We start from the raw sequence: 12,748 nt of genomic DNA on the forward strand, positions 1-12,748 counted from the left end.
CCTGTCTGCCAAGCAGGTTTTTAAGTAAACTTCTCTGAAGTGTTGAGCAAACATTTCACCTACAGCTGAAGAATGGTTCTCATAATACAAGTTACTGCTAGAAATCAGACTCACATCAATGCTGATGAGATCTTCAATCATGTGCTTGTTCCAAAAGAACCTGTCATCAACCTGTTCAAAACAAAGAGGGTAGTTTTGGCAATACTTTAACTAAGGGTTTGGTGGTAAAGGCACCAGGTGTTATTCACTACAACTGTACATGCAAGTCTACGCTTCACTGCTTTTGAATGTAACAGCTCAGTTCAAGACAAGCTGATGGAAACCTTTGTTTCACTGCACTGAAGCTGGTTGCAGGGCAAGATCTTAAGCTGCTTTATATTACACCAGCAGAGAATGCAGCCACTCAAGTTTGGGCCACAGACATTACTGAATAGCACATCTCCCAGCAGGAAAATGAAAAAGCAACAAAAACCCAACCCAAATAAAGGGGGGGGGGAACCAAACACCACCAAAACAAAGCACACAAAAAAGGCACAAGAACACACACCACAAACCCACCCCAAACCAACCCAGACACACTTACTTTCCGCCACAGTGCTAAGTTCGTTTTCTCACATGCGCTCTGCCTCTGCACAGAATTTGTTAGGTCATAGGTAAGGCTGTAGTAAAAGGAGTCTGAATCCATGAACATTTTGAACAGCTCCTCCAATAATCTCTTCTCCAGCCTCTCTTTCTCTTTGCTTTCTTTAATCTGAAAGAAAAAGTAAAGAGCTTTTTTACATCTTTGATTGATAAGAGACTTCAGGCTTTGCTCAATGCCAATGTTATCCTGGCCTGCATCAGGAACAGTGTGGCCAGCAGGAGCAGGGAGGTCATTCTGCCCCTGTACACTGCACTGGTTAGGCCGCACCTCGAGTACTGTGTCCAGTTCTGGGCTCCTCAGTTTAGGAAGGAGGTTGACTTGCTGGAACGAGTCCAGAGAAGAGCAACGAAGTTGGTGAGGGGTTTGGAACACAGCCCTGTGAGGAGAGACTGAGGGAGCTGGGGTTGCTTAGCCTGGAGAAGAGGAGACTCAGGGGTGACCTTATTGCTCTCTACAACTACCTGAAGGGGGGTTGTAGCCAGGTGGGGGTTGGTCTCTTCTCCCAGACAACCAGTACCAGAACAAGAGGACACAGTCTCCGGCTGCACCAGGGGAGGTTTAGGCTGGAGGTTAGGAGGAAGTTTTGCACAGAGAGTGATTGCCCATTGGAATGGGCTGCCCGGGGAGGTGGTGGGGTCACCATCGCTGGGGGTGTTCAGGACGAGGCTTGACAGGATGCTTGGTTGCATGATTTAGTTGATTAGGTGGTGTTGGATGATAGGTTGGACATGATCTTGAAGACCTCTTCCAACCTGGTTTATTCTATTCAACCATTCCTAACCTTGTAAGACAAACATTTTGCCACTGAGGAGCAGGATCTGAAAATTCCTAGCAGAGCTAAACACAAAAGACAGCATCTTCAGGAATCTTACACTATTACTTTTAGCAGTAAGGGCACTGAAAGCCCTTTAAAACTTTAGAGCTCTTTAGACTGCAAAACTTTTGGAGCTTACATTCAAGGAGTACGCTTCAATCCCAAGAGTGTCTATGAAGTACTGCACCTACCTGGCCTAATTTTAACAAATGTGGGGGGTTTGGACTTTCTAATCCAGGCCATCAGCATCTTCAAAACATTTTGATAAGACTGCATGGTGTTCTCTGAAGAGCTGTGCACCAAATCTCCTATCAAATTCTCTGTCAGAGAGGTTCTTACGCAGAGCGGTTTGTAGCAAGCTGTGGTGCGTTTAGGCTACGCCTTTAAAATTTAGCTACAGATTTCGAGCACACAAGTTTGAAGGCCTGGTAAGAAGGCACTCTGTAAGTGATTCTGCCAAAGTTGTACACTTAGAAAATTACAAATCAAGCCAGAGTTACATAAGCAGAAATGAAATTGAACTTGGGAGACAGAGAAGCTGCACATTCTGCAGGTTTTCACTGGCTCTCCTTTTAGGTTGTAGTACTCCATTTGATCAGCAACCACAAGCTCTGAATTACTAAGCAAACACTTTAAGAAAACACCCAGAAAACAATAGAAAGCTTTACCTTCTTTTTATTTGGAGCAGACACATTTGATTTAATTTGAGTAAGAGTCTTCAGCAGAAATTTTGTCTCATCTGGGGACTGCGTGATCTTCTCCGGCTTGTTTATCCCAAAATGATGCTTTTTGCAAAGCTAAATAAGGATATTGAATTAAAGCAAATACTTGAGCAGCCTTTAAAAAGGTCAGGAGAATTTTAAAACAAGTCTACAAAAACCAGACTGCAATATCCACAAAGCTAGGGAAGACACTCTGAAACACCAGGGGTACATACAGCTTTCCATCTAGTGTAATTCTCCCTGAAAGAGGACATTTTCTCCTGTGACTGTGTGAATTTCTGCCTCAAGCTGATATGACTTGAGTGCCCAAATCCACTTCACCTCCCCACCCAAGCTACAGTGTAAATCAGTGTTACTTACCTGGATTGTTTTCCTTTTATCTAGTCTCTTTTGGGAAAAAAATCAGCAACATTTTAAGTAAGGTTTTTCCCTTGAAGACAAGTTACAGAATTAAGATTCCCAAAGAGCATCCATTAATAAAAACCAAATAAAATATATAGTCTCTCCTGACTCAAAGGGCAAAAATGCAACAGCTTTTCCCCCCCCCAAAAAAAGTGAAAATCCATCCTAGATATCTGGGGATAACCTTGGGAGTAAGCAAGCTGAAGTACTTGGGAAAGGGCACTGCAAATCTGAGCTCCTGTCCAAGTTGCCAGGCACAGAAGCACAGAACAGGTGTGGTGTGTTCTTGCCTACACAACTAAGACCAGTATGGCATTACATCCAGATCTCAAGTCTCATTCCTGTACACCAAACTCTGGAGCAGTGCTTCAGCAGCTCTTCATGCTCCTAGAATTCTACCAAAGCTTTGGAGATTCCACATGAGACTCTCTTCAGGGAAGGATTCTCATGCTGTCATACAGGCACCACAGATAAGATCACAATTCGTCCTGCCCCTTCGTCACCACCCCCTCACGGCAAACATGTACCAAAAAGCAGCCTGAAAACAGAGCTGGTTTTCCAGCAGTCCAATAACCAGCATCTAGATGATCTCAGAATACTGAGATTTACAGGAAGTCTACCTCTGAATGACTAGGATGGTAAATCTGGAGACCTTTAGGACCTTTAAGCAAAACCCCAAGGTTCCTCTCCTACTCCACAACTCTGTCCCTTTAAATTACTGCAGTGGAGTCCATTCTGTTCTCAAATGATCTGTTGCTTAACTCCACTAATAAAACTCTGTTGCTGTGTGCCATTTTTGAGGCTTTTAATGACATTTAGGTACCATTTTATTGTCACTCCCCTCCCTAGCATAACTTGTGATTTCTATTTACCCCAAAAAAAATTTAGAACCTAAATCAAAATGGTATTTCAAAAAAAAAAGGCACAAACAGTTCAATGTCTGCATGCAGCAGGAAAACAAGAGGAGAGGTTTCACCGTTACATTTCACACTAAAATTTCACTGAAGCAGAAGGTGGAAAGCCAGAATTCATTGGAGACAGTCATACCTCTAATTCCAGCTCCTGAGGTTCTGTTTCTGAAAGTGGAATTGCTGCGATCTTTGTTATTTTGTAAACCTCGTGGTCTCCTGGCAGTTTGCCAACCAAGGCTTTCTGTCGAACCAGAAGGAGCCACCAGGGTAAATCTGGGAAAAGATTAGTAGACACTTTGATTTGCCCAGCAGGCATTTACTTTGATTAGTCTGCCAGAAGGTTCTCTGCAGTGTAAAAGCCCTGCCAGGAACCACCTGACTAGAAGGCTCCAGGGAATGAGGATTCCACTATTGCTCTGCTTTGTAATTATGCACTGCCATTAAAAGAAAAATCATCGCCCCACTGTACAAACCCATGCCTCTTCAAATCTCCAGTGTAACAAGGAGATTAGCTATTTCACAGACCTGTCCATGAGAGGTAAAATCACCACTGCTTCACCTGGTCAGCAGATGGGGAGAATCGCCTCTCTCACTCTACTCCACTCTGGTGAGATCCCACCTGGAGCACTGCATCCAGGTCTGGAAGGTGTCCAGGGAAGGGCCATGAGGATGAGCAGAGGGCTGGAGCTCTGCTGCTATGGAGACAGACTGAGGGAGTTGGGGCTGTTCAGTCTGGAGAAGAGAAGGTGCCAAGGAAACCTTATTGTGGCCTTCCAGGATCTGAAGGGGGCTACAAGAAAGCTGGGGAGGGACTTTTGAGGGTGTCAGGGAACAACAGGACTGGGGGGAATGGTGCAAAACCAGAAATGGATAGATTCAGATTGGATGATAGGAAGAAGTTCCTCCCCATGAGGGTGGTGAGAGACTGGCAGAGGTTGCCCAGGGAGGTGGTGGAAGCCTCATCCCTGGAGGTTTTGAAGGCCACACTGGACGTGGCTCTGGGCAACCTTATGCAGTATGAAGTGTCCCTGCCAATGGCAGGGGGGTTGGAACTGGCTGATCCTTGAGGTCCCTTCCAGCCCTGACAGTTCTATGATTCCATAGCAATAAGGCAGTCTCTAGGATGATGCACGTTCTTAGTATCACTAATGGCAGTGCCATTTGAAGAGGACAGCTGGAGCTCAAGAGACAGCAAGCTAAGATTGCCCCTTTGTACCTTCTGTTGTGTATAAAACAGCAAACAAGACAGGCACAGGTAGCATCTGATTACAAGATTCACGACTGAAGACATCTGGTGAGCAAACATGGACTGTGTCACAAAGCAGCTCAGGTATGTCTAAAGCTTCACAGCATCATTCCTGTAGTAGATGCATCTAAGAGGTGTAGAAATTATGCACCAAAGATCAGTGAAGCATTCCTAACAGGTGCATTCCATGCACACATCTGATCTAAAACATTAGCAGTTGCAGCTTCAGCACTTTGAAGAAAGAGGGAAACAGAACAAGCATCCCCACTGGCTGCTGGAATGTGCCTGGAGACAAACTTCCTAGATTTTAATCCCTTGGTTAAATCAGTAGCATGCAGGGCTTTTATGAATCAAAAGTATTGAGATATGGAAAAGGCACAGAAAGTCTCAAGAGAACACACATCTACACTTACTATTTCTGAGAAGCAACCAGCTGAGTTAACCTGAAGAGGTCATACACAGACATGAAAAGCCTGCTATGATTACTTAAAAAAGCCGCCACAAATGTGACAGTCGATTGTCTCATGTATTGTGTCTTTCACTACAGCAACAGCCTTTGAAAAACCTATTTAGAGCAAATACAAAGTTTGTTTTCCCTGCTCAGTAAATTCTAAACAGTATTTTATCCTTCAAGTGGAAAGGAAAAGGGGGAAAAAAAGAACAAGCCCACACAGGATAAAGTGTTTAAAGTCACAACCCATCCAGAGCTTTGCTCTTCCCCAGATTTTCCAGTATGCTCTCAGCATAGAATTAAAGCTCTGTCAAAGCTGTGAACATCTTCCCAGTAACTACACTTAAAAAAATATATCCTTGAACAGTTCAGTCCAAATGTGACATGATGTGAGTAGCAGTTTCCTCTGTCTAAAAACAAGGAATGATCACTGTAAATAGGCTACCACATATTATGGCATCCACTGCTTACTGTGACTCCACATTACTCTTTCAAGGAGAGATGTGCTTTTGGTGGGTACACAGAAGCCTTTTTATTTAGAACTACAGATCCTCATAATTACAAATGTGCTGTGAGATCCAAAAGCTGCCCCCCTAAAAGGCAAAGAGGGGAATGAAGACATGCACCACTTATTTAATGTATGTGGTCTTCTAAAAGGAGTCCTGCACTACTTCCTCAGGAAACAGAGCATCAGAACCACGAGCGCAGAGACAAGGCACATCAGATGGGACCTCAGGATATCACTCTGCTCACACAGGGTCAGCTCTGAGGCTGGACTAGGTCAAAGCTGTGCCATACATAGAGACTCCTTAAAACTGGTCAGAGGATAACAAGGGCAAGAGAACAGCAAATGCCAGGAAGAAAGACATCCTTACTGACAGAAGGTGCTGGAACAGCTTTTTCTGTATGAGCACAGGCAACACGACTTGGGGAACGCCTGCCTTGGCTTCCAGCATTCCATTTAGCTGTGAAGACGAGGTGGAAAGAAGAGGGAAGCTGAGGAAAACAGGACAGATTCCAGAGCAAAAGTGAGATGATCCTTTTAGAGCAGGAAGTGGGAATCATAGAATGGTCTGGGTTGGAACTGACCTTGGAAGGTCATCCAGTCCAACCCCCTCTGCAGTAAGCAGGGGCATCCTCAACTAAATCAGGTTGTCCAGAGCCACAGACATCTCCACCTTTTGCTGGTTTACCACTTCATCTGGAAGTGGTTAGCCATTTTCTATATTGCTTTCCTACAGGCAAAACCAATACAGCCTCTGGGAACCCACAGCAATTCAAGCTTTACAAAAGTGTAATACAAAAGGGCGTCCACATGTCTGCTCTATAACCTCATCCATTCCCACCTACAGAAGGGTGGCCACACAACCTACTCCTGTGAGGAGGTCATCTGTGTATGACAACAAGCCAGATACTCTTAAGAAAAGATACAATCTAGGGATCCAGTGAAACAAACAATTATTCCATTGGGAATGGGGGGGAAATCATACAGAGTTATTTCTAAGCAGATACACCTTAGTCAAAACTGGAAAAGAAAAATATTCCCTGGTTACTCTTCAGTTTACCTAACCTTAACAAACCCTGGCAGCAGTAAACAAGAAGAGCCCAACATACAAGTGAGTCCTGTATCCCTTTATAATTCTTTTAGAATGCAGTCAAAATCATCTTGGTGTATTTCAAAAGCCTACTTGTATTATAGCCAGAGAACACTGCACAAAAGCAGGAATTCCCCAGAAGATCAAAAGAAAACAGTCAGGAAATAATTATGTAGTAAAGTATGCCCTGAAGTAAAAGCTTCAACAACAGCCAGAGAAGCAGCATATTAGAATTGTCAGCAATATCTAAATGACTGAATCCCAAAGTAGTGCTTCTGCAGTTAAAGCAGTTCCAGAGAAAGAAAAAAGATCAGCTATTTTCTACTCAATGAGGGAAGCATGGTGTGTACAGGAAAGGAACACTACAGCCATGCCATTCCATAACACTGCATGTTTCAAATCATCTCTCAACATCTAAAGTTCATTTTTAGTGTTTTATGCACTATGGCAGAGCAGATGGTGCCAACTAATTTAAAGTACTGTACCTAAAATAAGCTATTAGCTGCCATTCCTCACTAAAACAGGAATTCAGCTCTTTTTGCTTCATTGGCAGCACACCACTGCTGTTTATTTTCTCTAACACTTGCCAAATAACTTAGCATTTAAATATGTGAAAGCATTTGGGGGAACTAATCTGTTTCCAATGGCCTGCAGTGATAGGATGAGGGGCTATGGATTCAAACTAGAGAAGAGCAGATTCAGAGTGGATGTTAGGAATAAGTTCTGCACCATGAGGGTGATGGAACACTGTTAAAACAGATTGCCCAGGGAGGTGGTTTGGCCTTACCCCTGGAGATATTCAAAGTAAGACTCAACGGGGCCCTGAGCAACCTGATCTAGTTGAGGATGTCCCTGCTGACTGCAGAGGGGGTTGGACTGGATGACCTCTGGAGGTCCCTTCCAACCCAGACCACTGGGTGTTTCTATGTGTATAAATTCACTACAAGTACCGCCTTTTCCAAGTATTATGATGTTAAAAAGGTTGCATGGAATTCCTTGTCTCTTTTCTTACCCAAATAATAAAGCAAAAACAAAAGTTCTGAGTTGTTGACTGGATGAAGTTGGAAATGGCAGCAGTTACATCTCATTGAGGAGATTTCAGATGCTGAACCACTCATTCTTTCTACCAAGATGCAGAGGCATGCTAAAAAAACAGGAGTCTTCCTTTCCTGGGGATAGAGAAAGAGGAACTCCATGTCCCTTCTATTTACTGAGTCTATGGAGCCTTTGCCAGCAATGTTTCATTTGGGCGTTAATTAACCAGCACTGGAAAAGCACATCAAACTGATACACATTAGACTGCACAGGCATGTGAGCAAGAAACACAAAAACATGCAGTGGTAATGAATGAGTTAAGTGTAAGCTGCTGAAATTAGCTAAGAACTCCAACTTTGGTTATAGGAAGATATAAAGAATTAACTCTGAGCAAGTTCTAGCACTACAATGTTGACTCTGATCAAAAGTGATTCCATTTCAGGCTACCATTAACCATTTCATTGGATCAAAATATCCTTACTTTGTATTCCAACAAAAAAAATAACACAAGCTGTTTCTCCTCCTGTGTTGAGACTTTGACAAGAGGAAACTGAGTGGCTACACTGATATTTGTATGTACATGCAGTAAGGGGACCACAAAACAAAATTAACATTCTATAAAGGAGAAACTGTTTATGCAAGAGAGATGCTTGCCTCTAGATGGGCAGATCATGCAGAGACAATTTCAATTGTGGATCTGTACCAAGAAAACTTGCAATGTTCCACTGCAGTAACTAATCCCAACAAGGCATCCAAAAATCCTCTTCCTTTTATTTCCATTCTTGCTCCACATCTTCCTACAAGTCATTTCTAGAGGAGCCATATCCTTGCATTCTGACATTCAATTAAGGTTTTGTTGTTTGGGTTATATTTCCCCTCCTCTCAACAACAGAAAGCCTCTTAAAAGATAATTCAGCACTGAGGAAGACACAAATGATACTTTAAACAGACTTTCATCTTCAATGTGAGTGTAAAGTTATGTCTAGAGGTACAACTGACCTTCTCATGGCAAAAATTCTTTAGAGAATTAGAAAACAGACCATGTAATGCTGGCTAGCTGCTTTCTGAGAGACTGCTTCCTTGCCACAGCAGCTTTCCTACAGTTCTCCTGCACTAGGCCAGCAATAATAAACAGCAAGATTAAGAGTAAATTAAATCCCATCCCTGCTTACAGCAATTTGTCCAGGCTACCTCAATGTTAAATTAAAAACAGACCAAAACTGACTACAGGGACAGTTCAAGGTCGTTTTAGGACCACTCCACCATTCCTGCATTAAGCAAATCTTTCAAAAACAAAAGATTTATGCCCAAGGCAAAAGGGCAAGCAACTTCAATACGTGAAAAGGTATTTCAGCTTTCCAGAGTTAGTCAGCATGTGCTAAGTACTTTTAATGCACACCAGTACTACTTTCTAACCAGAGCTCATAGCAAGGTTTTGAGCAGGACAAGCCCATACAGGACTCCAGTAATCCAAAAAAGCTTCAAGGTTTTCTGATCCTTATAGTCTGGAGGCAAGGGAGAAGAAACCAGAGCAACAAGTCCTCCTTCCAGCTCAGCTTTGGGAGACAAGCATTTCAACCAGCCTCCACAGCACAGTGCCCTTACTAACTGGGGATAATGGTTCTGCCATGTTAAATATTTATGCTTCTGCTGACAAAGTTTCCAGGTGACAAAGATTGATACAAGAATAAGTAATGAAGACAGGTTACTGTTACAGAGTGCTAGATGATTACATAAAACTAAATTTGAATATGATCAAGTGAGAGTTCATGGACAGCTACAGGTTTCAAGAGACTAAGACATCACAGTCCCCTCATTTTGACTGCAGTCTGATGGAGACCATTCATCAACTGCTAGCAAATTCAAAGGAGAAGCAGTTCTCAGCAGAAGGATAAACATCTGAAGGTTGTATCTTTCTTCAGACATTTAAAGGCAGAAAATAAATACCTGTTTACAGGACAGCTGCATCACTAAACACCAGGACAGACTGAACAATTGGTGATGGTGTCCAAACAATTCAGAGAGGAAACAAAAGGCTTCCCCTGGCCTAGGCAGCAACTGAACAGATGAACATAGTTGTTTCAGTAGCTCTACAGGAGACATGGAAAGACTATCAGAGATCAGGCTTATTACCTGATAATCTTGATTTACTTGACAATCCAAGCTGGCACCTGTTGAAGAGTCACATGCTAGGGAAAGTTTCAGCTCTGAGGAAGTGCCTCACAATAAGCACGCCTGCAAGGATATTCAGTTGCTATAAAATACTAGACCTTCCAGAAAGCATTTGACTAAGTCTCCCCCTTCAAAGGCTTTTTAAACAAAATTCCCTAGAGAGAGGGGGAAAGGCCTTTGTGTACTTCAGTGCTTGGTTTTAAAAAGCAAATACAAAACAACATGCTAAAAAACAATCACTGAGCACTTTCCCACAGCAGGAAAGAGTCATTACTGGAGCTAAGCCATCATTCATCATGAACAGCACATGCTGAACAGCACAGACAACCTGGATGAGAAGTTAAAATGGGATGGCAGAGTCTGAACCACTTCACATCATCAGATCTGAAAAAGGATGGCTGAACAGGTCTGTAGAATGAGCATAGGGGAAAAAGGAAATCAGGTGAAGTTCAAAGATGAAGAAGCAATGTAACCGAAAAAGACATGTCTGACAATAACCTTTGTGGAGACATGGGCTCTGAACTGCTCCTCTCAGGAACAGGACCTAGGGCTTCCAGCAAATATAGAGCCAAGCATTTCCTGGAACTAAATCTGTCATACCCTCATGCAGTGTAGTACTAGTCCCTGTCTTCCTTCCTTCCCTATTCCTACTATGTCATTGCCTTCCTGACTAATCTGTTTATATTCAATGGAGCACAAGCATCTGATCCACTTCAGCACTTAATCCATTCTGCTATCCTGGAATACATTTGAAACTTTACCTGTATTGATCACATTGCCAGGCACTACTTTAAATTCAGGGGCTAAGTATCCACAACAAAAACCAGCACACAGTCAGTGAAGCAGAGTTTATAGCTAGCTTTCCTACCTGTCAGCAAATAGATATTGGAGCTCTATTTATCTGGAAAGATTTTTCTGCAGAGCTAGTAAGGATCAAAATAAGTATTTACTATGGCTATAGGAATTTGCAGCTAACTAAAAGAGCACTGACCTTATTTTACAGGAAAGTCTTACCAGAATCAGTTGGAGATAGTTAAAATCACAATGCATTCAACATCTGCTTCTATTTTATAGCTGTACCTTACATTTAACTAAAAGTAAGCTTAAGAGTTCTTTTTAGTTTCAAACAGTCATCTACCAGGGTAGTAATTATTCTTCAGGTTTTCATATACCATCAAGAATCCAAGCTTTGTATTTGTGTGACAATTTCCATTAACCATAGGAGGACAAGAAGTGCTTGAAAGAATTATTCCATAGTGTGCAAGAATTTTACACATCTCACATGGAGCCTGCAGAACTTCAAACAAATCTCTACTCTCTGTGAATGTGGTTCTTTTTTTTACAAGAACCTGGAAAGCAGGGGGAATTTGCATCTGCAGCTGCAATATGACGACTTTGACAAGTTCACACAGTTGCAGAGTACTCCTCCACTGCAAAGAGCACTACAAATTCCATTTGAGCTACACAGTATGTTTTGAGTCAGTGATGCTACCAGAAAAGAAAGGAAAAATAAACAACAACAAAAGGAACCACACACCAAATGACACCAAAACCAGCCACATACCTGTATGAAGCTGAACTTTACCGATGATTCCTTCTACCAGCCCCAGACAAATGGGATTCCAAGCCAAAAGAAGATCAGTAGCTGCAAGGAAGAACAAAGCCCCTGTTTTAATCAGAGTAAACTCAACAGGACAATTAATACAGAGATGGTCATTCTCTCCACTTTCCCCACCTTAAAGGGTACAAAATACACCAGGATTCCTGCAATAAATATGTATGCTACTCATTTTTGTTACTAAGTAGCTACAACCAAATCATTAAGTTTCCAGTTTAAAGCCCTAACCAAGCTATTTCCCAGGTATTTCAGGGGAAAACACCTACTCGGTTTGGGCTACAAAGATTAATTTCAATGGAGGCTTAATTCTTCTAATATCCATTACACACTGTAACTTAACTGAAATTCTGCATGGCTATAGGGACACTGAATACAGGTCATGACGTTAATGTAGCTTCAAAAAGCCCCTAGATTTTAGCTTTCAGCCCCAGCTCTCTCCCTTATCTATCCAACTAGTATTTCACATCCTCTTTCCATATCCATGCACACACACACTTCCTCTTTTGTCAAAAGACTCAGCTACATGGAATACAACCAAAATATACAAGTTTTACATTTCTGCTTCTACTGTTAAGGCATTCCAGTGAACCACATAGGAAGTAAAAGAGAAAGCAGGACGACAAGACTATCAGCTTTCTCATCTATGAAGGGTGCTCCTCTCCACATTCACTCAAATCATCACTTGGTGCAAGGTAGTGAAAGAGTATAAACATGAAGAATAACCTGTGGTCACAGACACATTACTGATACCCTCAAAAAGTTTCTATTAGTATAGTATCTGTTTAAGACTCTGGGAAAGAATAAATTTCACAAGTCAAATGTTTTAAGTGAAAACAAGTGTAAAAGCAACTGATATCTGTGTAGAAGAGAACAAACTTGCAAATGCAAAGAGTATTTTCCTAAACCAGGAAGGACAAGAGGCTTGCTATCATCTACCAAAACTTACTTGTTCCAAGAAGGAAGAGTTAAAACTGCAGAAACATCCAGACACATTAAATATCTTGGCTCTCAGTGTTAAGTAGAAGAACACAAAAGAACAAGCTCACACAGTATCTGAAGATACAAAAGAGTACAACTCATCCACCCACACACACTTCATTCACCAGACCTTGGAAGTCTGAGATGTGTATCTGACAACT

The 12,748-nt window shown here is 42.1% G+C and overlaps 2 protein-coding genes across 2 annotated transcripts in view; one reads left to right on the forward strand and one right to left on the reverse strand.

Moving 5' to 3' along the window:
• Nucleotides 1-12,748, forward strand: part of TIAL1 (TIA1 cytotoxic granule associated RNA binding protein like 1) — a 133,887-nt gene that overhangs the window by 21,085 nt on the left and 100,054 nt on the right. The gene's annotated exons all lie outside the window — the stretch shown is intronic.
• INPP5F (inositol polyphosphate-5-phosphatase F) overlaps nt 1-12,748 on the reverse strand; it is a 45,546-nt gene that overhangs the window by 18,066 nt on the left and 14,732 nt on the right. The window contains exons 2-6 of the mRNA XM_054163951.1: nt 11,556-11,636; nt 3,629-3,765; nt 2,126-2,254; nt 584-751; nt 115-171 (exon numbers count right to left, since the gene is read on the reverse strand). Coding sequence (XP_054019926.1) covers nt 115-171; nt 584-751; nt 2,126-2,254; nt 3,629-3,765; nt 11,556-11,636 — 572 coding nt within the window. The remainder of the gene's footprint in view (nt 1-114; nt 172-583; nt 752-2,125; nt 2,255-3,628; nt 3,766-11,555; nt 11,637-12,748) is intronic.

Source organism: Dryobates pubescens, chromosome 8 (assembly GCF_014839835.1).
Source record: "Dryobates pubescens isolate bDryPub1 chromosome 8, bDryPub1.pri, whole genome shotgun sequence".
In the NCBI taxonomy this organism is placed as follows: domain Eukaryota; kingdom Metazoa; phylum Chordata; class Aves; order Piciformes; family Picidae; genus Dryobates; species Dryobates pubescens.